At 41.5% G+C, this 18,564-nt stretch overlaps 1 protein-coding gene across 1 annotated transcript in view; it reads right to left on the bottom strand.

Annotated features, from left to right (window-relative positions):
• Positions 1-291: 291 nt before the first annotated feature.
• LHFPL3 (LHFPL tetraspan subfamily member 3) overlaps positions 292-18,564 on the bottom strand; it is a gene marked incomplete at both ends in the record, with an annotated part of 160,866 nt that continues 142,593 nt past the window's right edge. The window contains 2 exons of the mRNA XM_084206490.1: positions 292-299; positions 2,623-2,859. Coding sequence (XP_084062616.1) covers positions 292-299; positions 2,623-2,859 — 245 coding nt within the window. The remainder of the gene's footprint in view (positions 300-2,622; positions 2,860-18,564) is intronic.

The raw sequence follows: 18,564 nt of genomic DNA, 5'->3' as shown, positions 1-18,564 counted from the left end.
TGTCCTGTCATCCCTCCATGGGGCAGGTGAGCTCCTGTCACTCAGCTTCACATTGAGATTTTGCAGAAGGTTTCCTGTTGCAGCAGTGATCCCATGGAGAGGCTATTCCTGTATGGAGAAGAGGATTCCCTAGCTAAAGATGTGCAAATCTCTGTGCAACAGTACTTTTTAAAATTTTTTTATTTTTAGACTGAAAACTGCTTTATCACCAAGAAACAATATTCCCTTACTTTCTGTCTTTAAGCATGTTTATTTTGCAGCAGCTGCAGCTCAGATGTATGGAGCCAGCTTTCAACAACCTGGAGGGTAAGGAGGGCGTAAAGTCTTAACCAGTTGGCAAGCTCTGGTTCATGGTTACTTGTTTTAAGGGCTATGGCTTCACACTGTAGGAGCAGCTTGGAAAGCTGGGGGTAGAAATGTCTATATCCATACTCTTTTCGTTTGCAGGGGAGATATGCTAGTGCTGTTTGCACAGAGCAGTATTTTCACATCCTGACCTTTTCCAAGGGATGCATGGATACTCTGCATGTGGACTAATGCTGATGATCCACTATCTCTTGGTCTGAAAGGGGAAAAGGGGATGTAGTGTATGGGGTAAGTGTCAAAGCACTCATGTGCTCAGTGCACAGGGGGACAGACCCCTGCCACTGCCGTGTTCTGCTGGGTCTCCTCAGGGCTGAGGCTGTGCCTGGTGGCAACACTGCAGGTGAGTAAATGCTGGGGGGCTCAGGGCATTTAGACTTGCCCTGCTGTTGCTTAGCAGAAGCTTTTTGTGACAAGAATGTCCTTTTTAGAGGCCAGGTTGACTCCTTTTCACTTAATTTGAAAGACAGTTTAAAAAGTGGCGATCATTAGGCTTGATTGTGAAGGGCAGAGTGGGGTAGGTTCCTTTTTGTTGAGTTCTGGTTTTGTTTTGAAGCCAATGGTGTGGTATGTTTCTGTGTTTGATCCAAGGAAATTGAGCTGCTGAACGATCTTTTCTGACATGCTGAGGACCAAATGTTCTGGCAAGGGTTTGTGCCAGCAACGTGAGAGGTGAGGAGGCTCCAGAAGCTGTTTTTTGCTCACAAGGTGCCAAAACAGATGCGTTTCTTTGATACAAGTAGTGTTGGGTACATGAGATCTATATGGTATAGACAAATCAGACATAGTGGTGATGCCAAAAACACTTGTGGCATAGCTGTGAATGCCCTTCTGATAAGTATTTTGATTTTCAAATGCAGATTAATATTACCCTAACAGGAAAGGATCCCAGGAATAGTCCCTGAAGCTGCCCTCAGTTTACCTGCAGGACAGATGCACATGTGCAATTGCAAGCAATGAAGATTTTCTTTAACTCACAACGTTAGTAGGCTCCATCCAGGTCTGGAATTGTGTGTGATATTCAATCTTCAAGTCCATTTATCTTTGGGCTGAGTGTGCTGTCTGCAATCCAGCAAGCTGGGGCCACTGTACTGGTGCTGACAGGCATACAGAAAATGGTTCTTCTGGACCAGGACTGAGATTGGCTATTTTCACACAACACTGGCTGCCAAACAGCAATCTAGTGGTGAGAAGCTCCTGATATCTCTGCTATTATTAGAAGCAGCCCACAAAATTACAAAGGTGGTAGATGAGCTGAACGCAGAATCCTGCTCTTGGGGACAGTCAGTGAAACTAGCAGGGGATCAATTTGAAAGAGATAAAAGAAAGTACTTTAGCAGTCAGTAGTGAGCTTCAGGAACTTGCTGCCAGGCAGTGCTGGAGAAGCTGACAGTATCAGCAGGTTTAGAAGGGATTAGACAGATTCAGGGACGGCAGGCCCATTAAAAAGATAAGGCAGGGACGTGCCCTCTGTGGTATCTATCCCATCAGATTCTCAGGTGGGATGCAGGGGGAGCACAAGGGGAAAAGGCTGCAGAAATAAGCCAGACTTGCACACACTCACTAAAAAACATCTCCATTCCTGCAAATGTGTGATAAATTACTGGTCCGAGTCATTTTCATGTCCTTAATCTAGAAATTAGATTTCTCCCCAAAGCATTGCATGAGTACTCAGTTACTGCAGCATCCTAGATTCCCATGAGCTGACTCATGAGCTCAAAGCAGCAAGAACTGGGATTCTTCTTCATCCCAGGCTCTGATCCTCAGCCCAGCAGTTCCTTGCTGCATGGGCAGTCCCACACACAGGTCACTGCCAGCCCCCAGCACTGCCCCCTCGCTGGGCACTGTGCTAACACCTATGCCATATTACAGACATTCTGATTACATTGCAAAATCCTAAAGGAACCAAGTAAACAAATCTGGCATGGGGTACAGGGAAAGATGGAGACACTGAAAATTAAATATTAATGAAATACTGCACAAGTGAGTAACACAATAACATCCCATCTACAACTCTAAAAGCTAAGGATAATTCATGCATAGGGCAGAAATTACATGAAATTTCAGCTTTCTCAGATTTTTGGAGGCTGAAATGCAAAACTTCCTCTGCCCCTTGCATTTTTTCTTTCCCAGCAATGTAGGAAGTAAGCCAGCATGCCAACTTTTAAGCATAACATAAAATGAAATTGAAACTGATTATTGTTTTTAAACAATTGCCCTCGAGGCCACCCAACAGTAGTGTTTCTAAAGCAGTCCTACCTTTGTTTTCCAACTTGAGCTCCTCTGATAGCAAGCTGTCTTGTCTGTTTCCAAGCACAAATGCCAGAAATGAGAGGATCAGGGCATCCAAGATTCCAATAATTGCCAGGATATATGCCCAGCGGACTGAACAAGCCCCCAGCGTGTACTTGTCTGTCTTTTCACCACACATCCGTTTTACCTCATCTGAATCCCAGCCATCAGGAAAAATCATACAACCCAGGACGAGACAGGCAGCTTGGAGAAAAGAGAAAAGGAGAACAATGGGATAATGAGACCAAGCTTTCATTTTGATGAGAACCTGCAAAGTTATCATTAAGGCATTAGACTTTTTCATCCTGAACTCCAAAGCTACTTGAAAAAAACAAATCACAGAATTACCTGCTGCGATTAAGTATTTAATATAAAAACGTAAGATGCAACATCAATTGCACACCTTGCTTAAAAAGCTGTTACATCCTGGATCCCTGGTCAGGTTTTGCATCAGTACAACCACATTTTCCTTGTGGGACCAATTTCTTCAATGCAATATGAAAGGACCACACAAAACCAAAAGGGAAAATGGTTAATAACCTGGTTATTCAAAGGTAACACTGGGTTACTATTAAGTCATCAGGCAAACAACCAGCTTAAAAGAGAGGAAAAAACCTACCATAATTTCTGGCATTCTGCCCCTTTATCCCAACCATGAACACTGGACTTTCTCACTATCCACCCAAAGACAGAGCTTGATACATTCCAAGTGCTGCCTTACAGAGGGAAACTCCCCCCCAGCGCCTGCCTGGCTGTCCTGAGCCCTGTGGAGCCCTTCATGATGACACTGCAGCCATGGGAGCTGTCCCACCACATCTGTCATCACCATGAGAGCAAAGCCCCAGGACTGCACACAGACCTCTTGTTCCTCCTGTTTGTCCTCCAGGCTGCAAGCATCGGTGTACAGGCACTTTATGGAAATATTTGGAAGTGTCAGTCTCCCAGCAGGGGTGGAAAGGGATCCCCACAGTCCTGTCTGTGATTATGTCTTTGGCTGCTTGTGATTTGAGATGCTCTCTCTTAAGCCTTCTTTTGTTACTGGGTGGTTTCTAGAGTTCTTCCTAGATCCTATGTCTGTCAAGCCTGGCTATGTCCTCATTACCCTTCAAATCCACTTGAAAGCTCTCTCAATGAGTTCTGCTAACTCCTGATATAAAATTCTTTGGGACAGGTGGACCTTGTTTGTTGCCAGCAGGCTTGGTGTTGTATAAACTGACCTATGACCAAAAATCTCCCAATTTTTCTGGTGATGCCTGTCTTGAAGCCAGGTAGAGTCCCCCTCATCAGGAGAGGATAGCATACAAAAATAAAAGTAGCATGAGAAAATTCTAAAAACAATGGTTAAGTTGAATGGGTTCATTCTTCAGTTTTTATTGCATTTAAGAGAGTCAGAAAATCCATATGCTTTTGGTTACCTTATCAATTACCTTTAGTGATTTGGAAATACCTTTCAATTACCTGTAGTGACTTGGAAACGGGCACATTTCCATTGTTAGCCCTTCTACCTTAGTATGGCTGATGAGATCCAATGGATCCTAAACCTTCTTTTATAAGTCTTAATATTATATTGGTGAAATATGCTCAAAATTGCAGGTAAATGTGCTAAATGAAAAGAATGCATTGTGTGGCTTTCAGCCTTTTAAGTTTTTGTTGAGTCAGACCTCTGTTTGGAAATGACAGTTTATACACCAAGTTGCTTGTGCAGCCAACAGCTGCTGTCACTCTGGGATTGGTTTCTTGTTGTTGTGACAGGTTTCTTGTCTTTTCTGGACAAGCATAGGCACTATCATTTCACAGAGCTCTAATGCCCACAAAATAAAAACAGGCTTACACTGGATCAATATGATGAAATACTGGAAGAGGGATGTGTAAAGAGAGTTCAGGAATGGTACTTTCCTTTTGACAGCTACAAAATTGCAGTAGACAATGTCTTGAAAGCATGTCTGCAGAAAATGCACCCAAGGTGTTTGACGAGTTCCTCCTGAACAGCTAATTTGTGTGAAAATAAAACAGCTTATAATACTTTCAAGGACAGTTAGGCTTGGAAACATGGGAGATTAGATAATGACCAGTCTACTCAAAACATGAAGGTTGGACAAATTGTAAATTACATATTGTCTGCCTTAACTCATTTGCACAATTACACAAGATCTTTCAAAGGCCTTAGAGAAAAACAGTACAATAATTTATTTTCTTGAGCTGGTTACACACACTTCCAGAAAGTGGAGTTGCCCTCACATTTAAGAGTTTCCCTCATACTTGCAAAGTACTCCATTCAAACGATGCAGCAAATCTGCAAACTTCTTGTGTTCATGAAAATGTCCTTATTTACCCAGCTAACTGTTGACAAAGTTTCATTTACTATATAACAGCAAATACCAAAGCCAGTTGACTTTTATTAATCATCCTCAACATGTGAGAAAGATTAATGGTCAGTTAATGATCAATAGATGTGGAATTTTTCTGCTAATTGTCCATGAATAATTAGCAAATACCAACATCTCTGTAGATTTTTTATTACACAGCACATCAGAAGCATTCTTTGTGCTTCCTAAAAGTCATTTAACTTTGTACTTTTGCACATAGGTAATTAAAAAAATGGACCCTTATCTCAGGAGTTCAGTGTACAGCTTCCCAGCTGTGTTCCTCAGATTTCCAATTAACTCATCTTTCCTGAATCCTGTTCCTGCATTCTTTGATATACTTGCTTAAATTTCTGGAGTCATTCTGTTGGTTGCAGTTGGGCTTCTCTTGGTAATGAGACACATGGGTAAATAATGTCTGGACTAGATTGCTTTGCATAAAGACAGATATCAAGGAGGGGTCATTATTATTTTCTCTTTTCCCTATACAGTTAAGATGCTTTCCACAAGGTGATTACTTAGTCAACACCTTCAGGTGCAGGAATCATACCTTACCTGTAGAGGGTAACATAAGTAAGATTAGTCAACCTTGAGTCATTTTTTGTTGAGGGAATATTTTGCACTGAATGCCTTTAAGAACACAGACTTGCTCAATAATATAAACAAGTAATGATTCTTTTATCAGCTACAAGATTGAAAAGACAGATATGAAATCCACCTACAGATCTACTTTGCATTGCTATAAAATTTTTACATTTGAATTCTGCTACAGAGGATTAGAAGACTTTTTTCTGAAAGGAAATTACTTTCAGTTTTATACAAATTTGTGAAATGGAAGTAATTTTATGTAATTTCAGTGAAACTGCTAAGAGATGATTTTATAACACTAACATGGCTCCCATGTCTTTGTCTAACTTCCACTGTCTGTAATGGCAATGTAACTGAAATGGAAATGTAGCAAAAGCTACTACTGTTCTACTACTAAGTAGTAATGGTGTTTGGGTTTGAAAAGTTCACTGACAAAATAAAAACCCGCAAACCATCAGTTCCTACAGACTCTTTGATTCAAGTAAGGAAAAAGTTAAATCTATACTGGTTGGAAGCAGCCTTCTGTGTGTGATCATCAGCCCAGCCTAGGACCTCTGCAGCTAACCAAGGGCCTTCATGATAAACAGCAGGGGGGGATTGATAAATGACTGATTTGCATCAATGACACCATTCAGAACCATTTGGGCAACTGTAAAACTTACAAGAACCACATCCCCTTTGTTTTCCCTTGGCAGGATGATTATCTTTGTAAGGCTGGCCTGGGTTTCCTCCATTTCTTCTCCTGTGCTGACAAGGTGACTCTCTTGTGTTGGAAGGGACTTTAAGGACCATTTAGTCACCCACCATGTCACTCAGAGCCCAGCCAATCCAGCCTTAAACAATTCCAGGGATGGTGTCTGTAAGCAACCTCTTCCAGTGCCTCACCACCCAAACAGTTGCTGTCACCCGCATATTGGAGTCTGGTGGAGCTTTTAAAACTTTAAAAAAGTGATTAATAAAAGTACTTAAACATGCCTCATATATTTGCTTTTCTTCTTAAACAGTTTCTTCTCATGTGAACAGCTAACAGGAACTGTCACATGGTTTTCCTCTAGGGCTGTGAGTGACAAGACAAATTATTCATACTAGGAGAGAGAGCCAGGATTTTTATCTCGTGGGATGAAAGGATGCAGATACAACACTTCCAGAGATTGGAAACAGACAGTGAATTGTTGCTGGCACTGAGAGACTTGTGACTCTGACCAAGCTAATATTATCACAGACTGTGCTCTGTGCATGAGCTCAAATGGTAATTAGCAAACAAGTAGCTCACTATCCTATGGTTGTGCCAAATACAGTGACAGATTAATATTATATCATTGCATGAAATGAGGTTCTATTTATAAAAAAAGCTGACTGCTATGCAGGAAACCAGTGCTGAGAAATTCCCACTGGCAGGACTCCTCTCTCATCTTCATTCTTTTCCTGACAACAGACCAAATTTGCTTGCCTGTAGAGTATGAGGATGGCAAGTTTCCTAATAAAGGAGTAAAAAGAAATGGAATGGGAATTATGCTGACCATCTCTTTTCTTTCCATGCCCACACATGCAAAAGTCTTCAAATCTCTCTAGTACCAAACTGCAAACGGTTTTTTGTTTCCTTTTTTTTACCCCCCAAAATGGTATTTACTAAAACAGTGACCCATTAAATCTCCAAAAAACTGAATAGAGTTTTTGCCAGCCATGTTGGTGGTTAGGATCAGTCTTTCAGGAGCTTTTAGCTGGAAAAGAAGGAAATGCTGGGTGGAAAGAAGGAAATGCTGAGTGGAGGTGGCTGAAGACACAGGGTCAAGCACAATCCTGAGTGAAGATAGAGGCTACACACCCATCAACTGAGATTGATCCAAGTGATGTGTACTGCACTTCTGAGTGGGACAATAATCCTCTGTGTTTATATTCATGTCATGGCTTGGAGGATATATGTAATTTTGAAGCAAATGCCATGATTCTCTCCATTGACTGATGCCATCCACAGAAATAGTTCTGCTGCATGCAATCAGAGGAGCCTAGAAGTACATTTAGAAAACTTCTTCAACACTGAGTGGGGACCTTAAAATTCTGGCTCAATGTGTGAGCTTCATCACCCAAAAACCTGTGCCTAAGAGAAAGCTCTTAACTATGGAGAGCTTCCACAAGACCTGGAATAGTTCTTGTGCAGTACAAAAAGGCAAATGTCATGTATGGCTTCTTACTTGATCCTCTGTTTGAAAGCTGCCATGTACAATGCCCACCATTGAAAAGGCTCTTCAGAGAGGTGCCAGCTGGATCCCCAAGGGGATGACACAGCCTGGTAGTTTGTGCAAAAGCAGACTGATAATTCCTGGTGGTGCTCATAGATGGCTGCTAGCCACATGACTGCTGTTGGGTATGAGGCAGTCAGTGAGAAAAGTGTAAAGAAATTTAAGATTCAAGGGCAGTCTTAGAGAGCTGGAGTGATAAAATCCTATCTGGACTTCTGTGACCTGGGCTTCCATGTAGGATGAGAAAGGTGCCCTGGGGAATTGTTTCATGACATTGATGGGATGCTCCCAGCAACCTCCTCCTCAAAAGTGAAGGAGCAAAGGTTTGTGGGTTAATCTTCCTTCAAAAAACTTCAAACAATATGTATAATGGGGGCATTGGGTCCAGGAAACAGAACTATTTCTGATTTGAGGCAAAACCCTAAAGTCCCATGTGATGAGGATGCAAGAGGCTTCAGCAGTAACTACTTTAATCTACTTATTCTCTTATTTCACATCATCTTGCTTGGTAATATAGACAAGCCTGAGTCTCTCCACAGGATTAAGGATATTTATAGATACTGCTAAGGGGAAAAAAAAAGTAGGAGAATCTTCTACTGCATTCCTGTGATAAAATTAAAGGCATGATACAATTATGGCCATTTGACTTATTAGGGCCTGGACTTTCTGATAAGAAATCTGATAAGAATATACATATGTACATCTATAAACAGACATGAGTATTTCACATGCTGATTTTAAGAAAAGGGAAAAAGAAGACCAAACATTCAGTGACTGGACAGTAAAGATAAAGACAGTAATATTGTGGAAAGTAGAAGTGAGGTGGGTGCTATGGTCAGGGGGAGAAGACTGGCTGAGTAGACAGGTAGCAGATATTTTGATGCCTGCTAGTTACACTTAGGCAGCAAAATGGAATAATTTGATCAGCTATTGCAAGATGTGAAGCTGGATATAACAGAAATAGGGATGACTGACACTTATGTCCAAAGATGAGCAGTACAGAACATGAATTGTTCAGAAAGATGGAAACAATTGAGAAAGTGAAGTAATGTAATATGAAGAAATGTGTTAAACTGTAAATAAGTAGAAAAGAATAGCAATGATAGTGCAATCTAATTCAGTAATTCAGTTAAGTCAACTGTAAGAGAAATTTCACTGCACTAAGGGGACCTGTTTTAGGCCTCATGTGTTGGATTCATGTTTGGATAGAGAATTCTTTGATTTGATAGAAACAGAAATTGTGTGTGGGGTTTTATCATCTTGGGAGCATTTAACTTCCAAGTTTTGATCATTAGCCACGATAATTAAACTTTGATATTAATGTAGTTCTATGAATAATTTTATTTAGTACAACAACTATATTAGCTGGAGAATAAAAATAATGTAAGAACATAATAGATTTTCATAAGTGTGTGGCAGGTGATCCACAAGGTGGGTCCCAATAACTACTTGTGAAAGAACACAACCTCAGGTGTTCTAGCCATGGTTATTTGCAATGGGTATTTATTGTCCAGGAAAAATATGGAACCTGGGAACTGCTAAAGGACGCAGGCCTAATACTGTGTGGGCAAAAAATCCTTAGGAATGTCATGTCAACACATTGCTAATAGCTGCAGCAGAGACAGATGACTAAACAATGAGTGAGCATACTGAAATCCTATACAACCAGAGATAAAAATACTTCTTTAGGATGAATCAGGTATGGGAGGTGGTACACTGGAAGCCCACAGGTGGGTGCATGTCAAAAGTTACACTCATGTTGTGTCACCCCAGTGGCATCCAAAGGCCCTGGGATCTGATGATTTTTTTCCTTCTCATTTTCTCTTTAAAGTATCTAAAATAGAATGAGAACCGTGTCACAACCCCCTGGAGTTTTCTGTCCCGTGTCTTTGAGGCACAGGATGTGTGTCAGGAGGTCTGGGTGTCAGCTGGGGTCTGTGCCCAGGGACACAGCAGGAACAAAGGCAAACCCCTGTGCTGGGGCCATGGCTGGGCTCAGCCCTCACACAGGCAGCTCGTCTGATGCTGTGGCCATAGCCAAAAAACACTTTTCTCACACAGACTTACCTCTGAAAGTGTTTCCTTCAAATGCTGTCACAGAGGCGTGCTGCATCTTTCTACTTTAATGTTAACTTCTCTTTTAGAACCCGTTCTTCAGCCAAAACATATCATGGCACACTGACATGCACTAGAGCGAATTAATTAATAAATTCAACACAAGTGCTGTGCAGGCTACACCAGGCAGACTGGAGAATAGGTGTTAATATGGCATGGGCTAGGAATTTCTTGAGATATATACAGCTGACATCACACCACTGATTACTGATTACTGATTACTGATCCAAATAGCAGAGATATTTTAACCACACTTTTGGTAAAGACAAGGAAGATCTGAAAATAACCTCACTTACAATGACCATGAGTCAATTCAATTTCAATAAAATGAGAATATATTATATAATATGAGAATAAAACATGTTTCTGAACCTGGATTTCAATGCATATTTTAGATGGAGGAACTTTTTAAAAGGCTAAAGAAACTACTAACAAGTTAACTAGACTGAAGAAGTTCATCTTAATTGTGGGGCAAACCTTGAATTTTTTTTGGACAAAGATATAAATTTTCTGAAGCATCTTGACAAGACAAATGAAATTCCAGGGATACTTTCAGCTCTGTATCGATGACTAACAAACTCTGTTTCATTCCACCCTCATCACCTATCTTCCCAAAAAAGCCTCGGGGAAAAAAACAAAAGATGTGAGCAGAGACCTTAGAAATTCCAGGAAAAGAAAATTATTAGCAAAGAAAGATACATTTTGAAGGTTAGGTAATGCAGGTCTAAAAGATAACTTTTTAAAAGTCAAGCTGTGCTAGCTCTAAGACAAATTGAAACAAATAGTTGAATAATCTCTGGTGAGGTTCACAAAGAAGGAAGAAAAGCAGATATGGAGTTGGGCTGGGAATTAGGAATTAGGACCTAATTATTTGTCTCATTATTCAATGAAGAGGATGATAGAAGAGGATGATAGAAGAGGATGATGCTGTGACTGCTGGGCATGAGCATTTGGAAATGGAAACTTGTGCCTCCAAGTCCACAGCATGGAAAACAATCAAAATGTGCTCAAAGTGGGGGAATGCATCTTCCAACCCCAAACACTGAAACAACCAACTCGTTAAACTGCAAAGATGTTAGGAAGGATTTAAAAATCAAATTTATTGCTGACATAGTGGTGAAGAGCATATGCATTACCTACATTTTAGGAAAAAAAAAGACAAAATTGAGAACTGAAAAATAATTGGAACAATCAGTAATCATTCAATTTTATCCCAGTTCTTTGGATAATTATTGAAGGAAAGAATAGCTAAAGACATGGAAAGAAATACAAAGTAACACACTTTTCATGAAGCATTTGATCCTGTGTCATACAGAAACACTTACTAACTGGAAAATAGAGGTTAACATGAGAATGTATGGTGTTCGTACATTTTGTTCATGGGGAGCTGTCATTTTCTGCTTGAAAGAAAAGCCTCCAGCTGTTGTGAGGATACACTGGGCACCTCAAGGATCAGCCTGGGTGTCCATCATTTCGTGTTTTCCTTAGCAGCTTTGGCAAGAGCAGAGGTCTGGTAGTCAAACCCACTGATGGGAGGCACTACTGGTGGGACCAGTGATGGAGACCACGTGTATGTTGGTCATCCTTGGAGGACACCAGTCAAGGGAACCAATGGAAAAGAGCTTTAGCAGTACTAGGGGGGCTTTATTAAGCATAATGCAAGCACTAGACATGTGGTGCTGGTGGTTTCTGAGCTTTAGAAGAGTGATGTTTGCAGTGACCAGTTAATCAGAGCAAGGATTTTTAGGATGTAAGGAGGTATTTTAGGAAACATATTGCATGAAGCTGTAACTGCTCATGATAACAGGACTAGATATGAGGATTTAGTAGCTCTTTTCTTGGCCTGTGTTCTTATGAGGAGGCTGAGAGATAATCTTTGAAATTAATAAAGAATGAAACCTAGGGGGAAGAGCAGCCAAAGAATTAGGAGCTTGATGGAGCTACAAAACAAAAATAAATGTTCTTTAAATCAAACTGAAATGAAAATCTAAAAGAATAAATGAGGGTAAGAGGCAAAGAAGCAGCTCACTGCTGGGCACTCTCACTGTGGTCTGTATACAAATTTGTCATTCCCCTCCATTATTAGAGGTTTTTAAATGCGATAGCAAAGAAAGAAAGAAGAGAGGCATAAAGTGATTTTCTTTTCCTGCCAGCTCTCATCCAAGCTGACCTGACAAACACCATGCATCTACAACAGCCTGGTTTTAGACTTGGGCAGTGCATGCCTCCAACTTTTTTCTGAAATTACTGCAAATGCAAGCAAATCTAAACATGCTGGCAAGAGAGGAAGTGTGGGACTGCATTAGCCACTGTTTTCAGGATAAAAATGGCAAAATTCTGCAGGCTATTGAGGTAGAAACAAGAATGAAGAAGCAAAAGATATTAATCTAAAAAGAAAATTTCGACATCTAAGCCTATAGTGGTGTCCATAATAAGTACCAAGTTTAGTCTTTTGTTTCTGAAAATGAACAACTTCACAGCCAGTAAGCACTCATTTGCAAAAAGGGAGGTGAAAACCTTTAAAAAGCCATGGTAACATTGCCTAGAAAACAGATCTGCATGCCTTACAGTAAACTGAAGAATTTTATGATTACTCTGTATAAACACAAGGGAGTGGGCCCCAGAGAGGTAAAAGAGCTATTTAACTGAAAGGGCAGTCTTGGCATCTGAACAAATGCATATAAACCATCCAGGAATACATTTAGGCTGTAAAGAGGAAGGCAGTTTTGAATTGTCAGGGAATAGGTTCTGGCACAAATTCAGTAGCTGCGGCCATGCCAAAAAAGTTTGAAGTTGTCCAAGTGTACGCTGTAAATAGTTATTAAAGATGGAGTTTGATCAGTGCATTAAAAAATTATTAGGATGTGTTTCTGTGAGGCTAAATTTGACTACTCAGGGCCTTTAAGATAACTGCAAGAACTCAGAGGTCTTGCATCAAGTATCTGCAGGCACCAAAAACCCAGGATCATCACTTTTCTCAGCATGTGAGCTTTGCAATAGCTGCAGAGCTGGACACACAGACAGTGCAAACAGCACTCAACTGAGCCCCAGGGCAGGAGCAGCACTGAAGCCAAGCTCCAGGCTTGAGCATTATGGGCATTTTGCAGAAAAGCTTCAGATTTGTTTCCTTTTGTCCATAAATTTAGCAAATCTCTCTATTCTATCTGGTTAAGCCCTGCCTGGTGCTGTAGCAAAGCCCCTTGCTGACTTCTCTCCTGCACTTACCCTCTGTGAAACCAGCTCAACTTGCGCTGCATAACCACGGGGTTCACAACCAGCAAGGCTTCCCCACACAGTTACCAAGCTCCATGCACAGCCCTGCCTCCCTGGACTGCAGGGGGTTGTCTGCATCTCACCTGGCATGTGCCATGTGCCGCTAACAACAGCAGCTCATTAGTAATGCATCGAGGAGTCAGCCCCCACAGACTGCTGCTTCAGGGAAACAGCTGCCACCACGTCCTGGCTGTGTGCACAGTTTCATTTACATGACCACTTGAGAGTGTTTGACAGCCATAATTAGAGGTTGTTGGCAAGTGGGGTAACTCACCCATGCAGTACGTGAAGCAGCACAGGTCAGAGCTCAACAGCTGAGCTGGGGAATTCAAAACTGCCACCAAGAACTCAACCAATTGTTATCTGACCCCAACTTTGTCATGCCATGAAAGGAACATGAACAATAAAACCGCTTGCAAGAGGGAATGAAATAAAAGATGCTGGGGATGGGGAGTGTAGTTTTCTTAAAGGTTCAGAGCCACTTGTCCCTCTATCTGGCTGCCCCCGGGGTGCAGGTGCAGAATGCTGACTCAGCACACTGGAGGCTGGGTGTGAGCAGCGAAACACCTGCAGTACAAACAGCTGCCAGGCAGATGTCTGCTCTTGGGCACTGTCCAGCAGGAGAAATGCCTCCTGCAGAAGCTGATTGAAAGATTCAAGAAATTGCTTGGCAGTGGCTAAGATCATTAGCCACTGGTGAGATTTCTCCACTGTAAGCCGAGGTGTAGGTTCATGGCCTCTGTGACATTCTCTGCCAAAGCATGACGATGATTCCCAGAATATAATGCATCATGATAGGAAATACGGTTTGATGTTGAAATGAGAAGGGTTTTAAGATTAACAATTTATAGGCATTCAGCCCCTGGGTATGGGCATGACAGTCACGGTCTGTGCCCTCACTTGGAGCTTTGTGCTCCCCATACACTTTAGTGGAGAAAGTGACTTTTTAGGAGGAGTGACTGATGTCAAGTAGAAAAATTATACATAAATTTTCTGACATGAGCTAGACAAAAAGAAGCAATTGAATGCGTGGAGGGAGAAAGGGGAAGGCTCTTGCTTCTCTTGTTTGCAAAGCCTCTCTTGTCCTTTGCAAAGCCTTTGTTCCACTAAGAAATGCTCTACAGCTGAGCCAATACCATGCTTTCCTTGACATGCAGGAACTGTACTTGCCCTTTTTGAGACAGTGGGCAGCAGACTATTGCAACAAATGATCCAAGTATTAAATCTGGTCAGGATTCACCAGTTTCTCCCTGGGCTGGGAAGCCTTCCATGTACTCTGCCAGAAGGCTCCAGCTAGTTCTGCATGGGAAAATCTACCCCCAGACTGGTGTCATTATTTTTTTTTAAATCAGCAGCCTTCCCAAAGCCAGCCTCCACCCTGCACCCCATCTCCTCTGAATGAGGGAACCATCCTTGGACCTTGGAGGGGTTTGTGAGATAGGAAGGAAGTTGGTCAGGGTTTGAAGCACCTTTTGCTGCAGGCAAGGGAGTTGGGCAATGCAAAGCTAAAGGCCTGCTGAGGGGATGAGCTAAATATGAGGAGGAGATGGAGCTGGAAGGCAGCAATATGGGGCAGTCTGCACTGAAGAAAGAGGTGGAAGTGGAAGGAGGCAGGAGGCAGCCCTGTTATTGAGTTGGAATGCTAAGATTTAACTAAAGTCATTACAATCATTTAAATCTGATTTCCCAAGCACTGCTAGCCAATATTGCAAATGGGCTGGCAGAGAGGCAAGACAAGTTCTGAACAGATGATAAAGGCATTGACTTTTGTATAGTTCCTTTCAATGCCCCTGAGGCACCTGCATACGTCTTTATGCCTGCACAGCTTGTCATGTGCTATTCTTCACTTATCTCTGCTACAGCTCTTCCTGATCCCTCAGCAGCTTTCCTTGGAAGAAAAGAGAAATGGACAATAGGCCCTGAGACCACTGCACTGCTTCTTTATTCGAGCTGACATTTGGCAGCAAGACTGTGCTGCCTTTCAGAAGCCAATGTCACACAAAGCCTAAAGGCAGCAGAGGTATCAGGGGCTTTGCCTCCCCCTCTGAGCCCTGCACGGTGGGAGAGCCCTGGGCACTGAGACTGGTAACACTGGAGATGTTTTTGTCTTCTGCCTTTTTCCTGCTAGAGGGAAATCCACTCTTACCTGGGGCCAAACCTATGAGATTGCTGAGCCTCCTAAACTCATTGCTTTGGACATGGCAGTCTTGATAAATTTTGAAATACTTGAAAAAATATGGAAGAATTTGACGTGACTTTTTTAATATCTTATAATATCTTATAATAATATCTCGATATTGTAAAGCACATCTCATCTTACATTTGCTATCAAGTCAGTCTGATCAGTAATGTGTCCAATTTTGTTCAGCGCTACCACAACGGCCTTACCTCGGTGTTTTGGTAAACCTGATACTCCTACTGGTTCCTGACTGGAAGGGTTAACATAGGAATTTCACTTCTACAGAAGCATATTTCTGTGCCTGTAATTTGATTCTTGTCAATTAACCCCAAGATTTGCACTATACAGCAAAGTTTACCCATACAGTATTCAGCAAATCCTTGTGTGTATGCACATGCAATTTCAAGTCCTGACTAGGTTTATGATATCCAAATGCAACATCTTTTTGAACATTTTAAAAGTCCAGGACATGTGGTATTCTAGTGCTGCAATGCCTCTGAGGTAAACTTCAAACCCAGCAAACAAGCACTGCAAACAACAGTGCTGATTTTCAGCACTGATGCCCAGAAGTCACAGAAAGTAGGTCTCCCACCACTTAAAACTTCTAGCAAATGCCAATTAATACACCACTGCTGGTGATTTCTGCCTTAGAAATGATGATGTATGGTCAGACATTGAAAGAACTGGAACAGTATAAGGAAAGCAGCAGTGCAAGGCAAAGGGAAAACCTGACAAGGTCACAAAACCCACTGAGACTGGCATGGTCTGCCAGAAAAGCAGAGTGGGTACTTGCAAAGTTGAGTATGAAGCTTGAGGGCTCTCTGGGTGACCTGTGAAACCCCTCAAGGGCATGCTGCCCACGGGCTGATTTAGAAGAATGAACCAGAGAAGTGCTGTTTCCAAAGGGAGTAAGAGGATTCTAACCCAACTGGATGCAGAGATGGGGCCAGAGGAAAGAAGAGTTTAACTGGGATTGCAATAACTGTGTCTTCAAAAATGTGCCTAGGTTCTGGAGCTCCATGTCCTTTTCCATAAATAAATAATGGCTGAAAATCTGGATAAAAAAATTGTTTCCTGAAGTAACTGCTTTAGTTTCACTCTGGTAGGCATCAGAAAAACAATTCCACAAGCAGCTCAAAATGTTCCTGAATGTATCAGGCAGCAAGTGCTTCTATCACTACACTGCAAGCAACTGCAAGACAGCACAAAAGGTATTAGAGCATTTCAATAAATGTACAGAAAATATAACATCTGCCTTGTAAACAATCCAGTATCTTGTCATTCAAATTACTTGCTTTTTGAAAATAAATGTCTAGTGAGACATAAGCTTCAAGAACTCATCCCATCAAAATCACCCCTGGCTTCAGTAATTCAGCAATCTTTAATACATCATTCTTACCTCTCCTACCTGTATTACCCATGACACCCATGAATTCATTTCTCAGTCTCACAGGCCTCTTTGCATTGGAAAGTGGTACTAAAAAGTGATGGGGTTGAAAACTTTTGACCTATTCCAAGCAAGTGCGTTGGAATTATACCAAATTTACTTCAGAGTTCATGAAAATTTCTATGGAAATCTTTAGTTTGGTGTAGCACATTCTTAAATCTGCTGACAAACACCCTCATCATGGTGATGAAGACATGTGCCTATCAAAAACAGGTTCTCTAATTCTCTCCAAAAGTCCAAGTTTGAAGTATGAAGGAATGGAGAGGATGGAGTGCTTAGTCCAGTTGAAACACAGGGACTCCAGAAATACAAAGGGGAGTGCCCAAGATGCCGTGCAGCTCCAGAGATATCAAACACAGGGACAGTAAAACCCAACTTCCTTAAAACCTGCACAGCAGCAGTCATTCTGTATGGACTCTGTATATTCAGTATTGAAGACAGAATACCATGTCACAATTTGCATCTCACTAAGCCCAAGAGAAACATAAAAATTGCTGAGGCAACCTGTGCAGAGCCCTGTGAGGATGGGACTCTACAGCTTTGCAGCAACCTGAGACCAGAGAAATGGACAACTAACAGTGTCAAATAAAAGTAACCTCAGCTGTTGGAACACTATATATTCTGTTGGTATATTCTATATATTCTATACTGATAAATAAAATACATAAGAGCTACCTCACTGACCAGAGAAGCTAGGCTGACCTTGCCCAGTAGTAACCTGGACAATAAGAGCAAAGTATTTTTATTTGGATTCATTGCTAGAATAAATTTTGTTTAGCAAGAAAGTGCTATGTTGAATTGCACTAATAACAGTGTGACCATGGGAACTAGGTAGTAAAGTGCTGCTATAAATTGGGTGGAAGTCATTTGTGTATTCAAGAATTATATTTTCACATGTTAACTTCTGTGTTCCCAAAGCTGAATGTATGAATTACTTAAAAGGCACAGTTAAGGACTGGCTCTTTGCAGCTTTGTCTTGTGTGCCTGTGGGACTCCTGTGATGTCCCTGTACCAGCTTGGGGGTGTCTTGCTTCTGCCTAGGAGGGCTATGATGAGCAGGGCAAATAACTATCCTTATCTCACCAGTCCAAATAAAAAAACCTTTCTGCTTAAGCAAACAATTATTTCTGTAATAAAATCCTTGTGGCCAGTCAAAAACCAACCCCAGAAAAGTAATTATTCCAGTTGAATACAACCAACCTGATCTGAGTGTGAGCAGACTTTCTGTCGGATCCTGTGCAAAGCCACACTTGGAGCCTTGTGCAGAAAGACTCAATAATGGCTTCACTTTCTTGGATTTCAGCTTCTCTCAATGCAGGTATGTGGCCCCAACACCCTCTGTCAGCCAGGGCTGCCAGCTACAATGTCTTTCCTCTTACCAGGTCAAAGTACCTCTCATTTTTGGTAGTACTGAGTGAAACATTTCATCTGAAACTTTTTTTGCCAATAAAGAGTGCAGCAGGTTCAGTGGAAACATTTCAAACATTCAGGTTGATCAGTGTGATCTCTACTGGCTGAATACAACACAAAAGCATTTCTGAGAAAACCCGTAAATGCTCTGTTTTTATTGAGAATCTTTCAAAAATAAAGTGCATTTTTATCAGAGCTAGAAAAGGTGTTATTTGAGTTTTATTGGCAATTGATTTTTCTTGCCAAGTTTGCCACTATTCTTTTTTATCAAATTCTTATATACTTTTAAAATTA

The sequence above is a fragment of the Fringilla coelebs genome (assembly GCF_963513975.1).
Source record: "Fringilla coelebs genome assembly, chromosome: 5".
In the NCBI taxonomy this organism is placed as follows: domain Eukaryota; kingdom Metazoa; phylum Chordata; class Aves; order Passeriformes; family Fringillidae; genus Fringilla; species Fringilla coelebs.
This window is presented reverse-complemented; position numbering and strand designations above follow the sequence as displayed.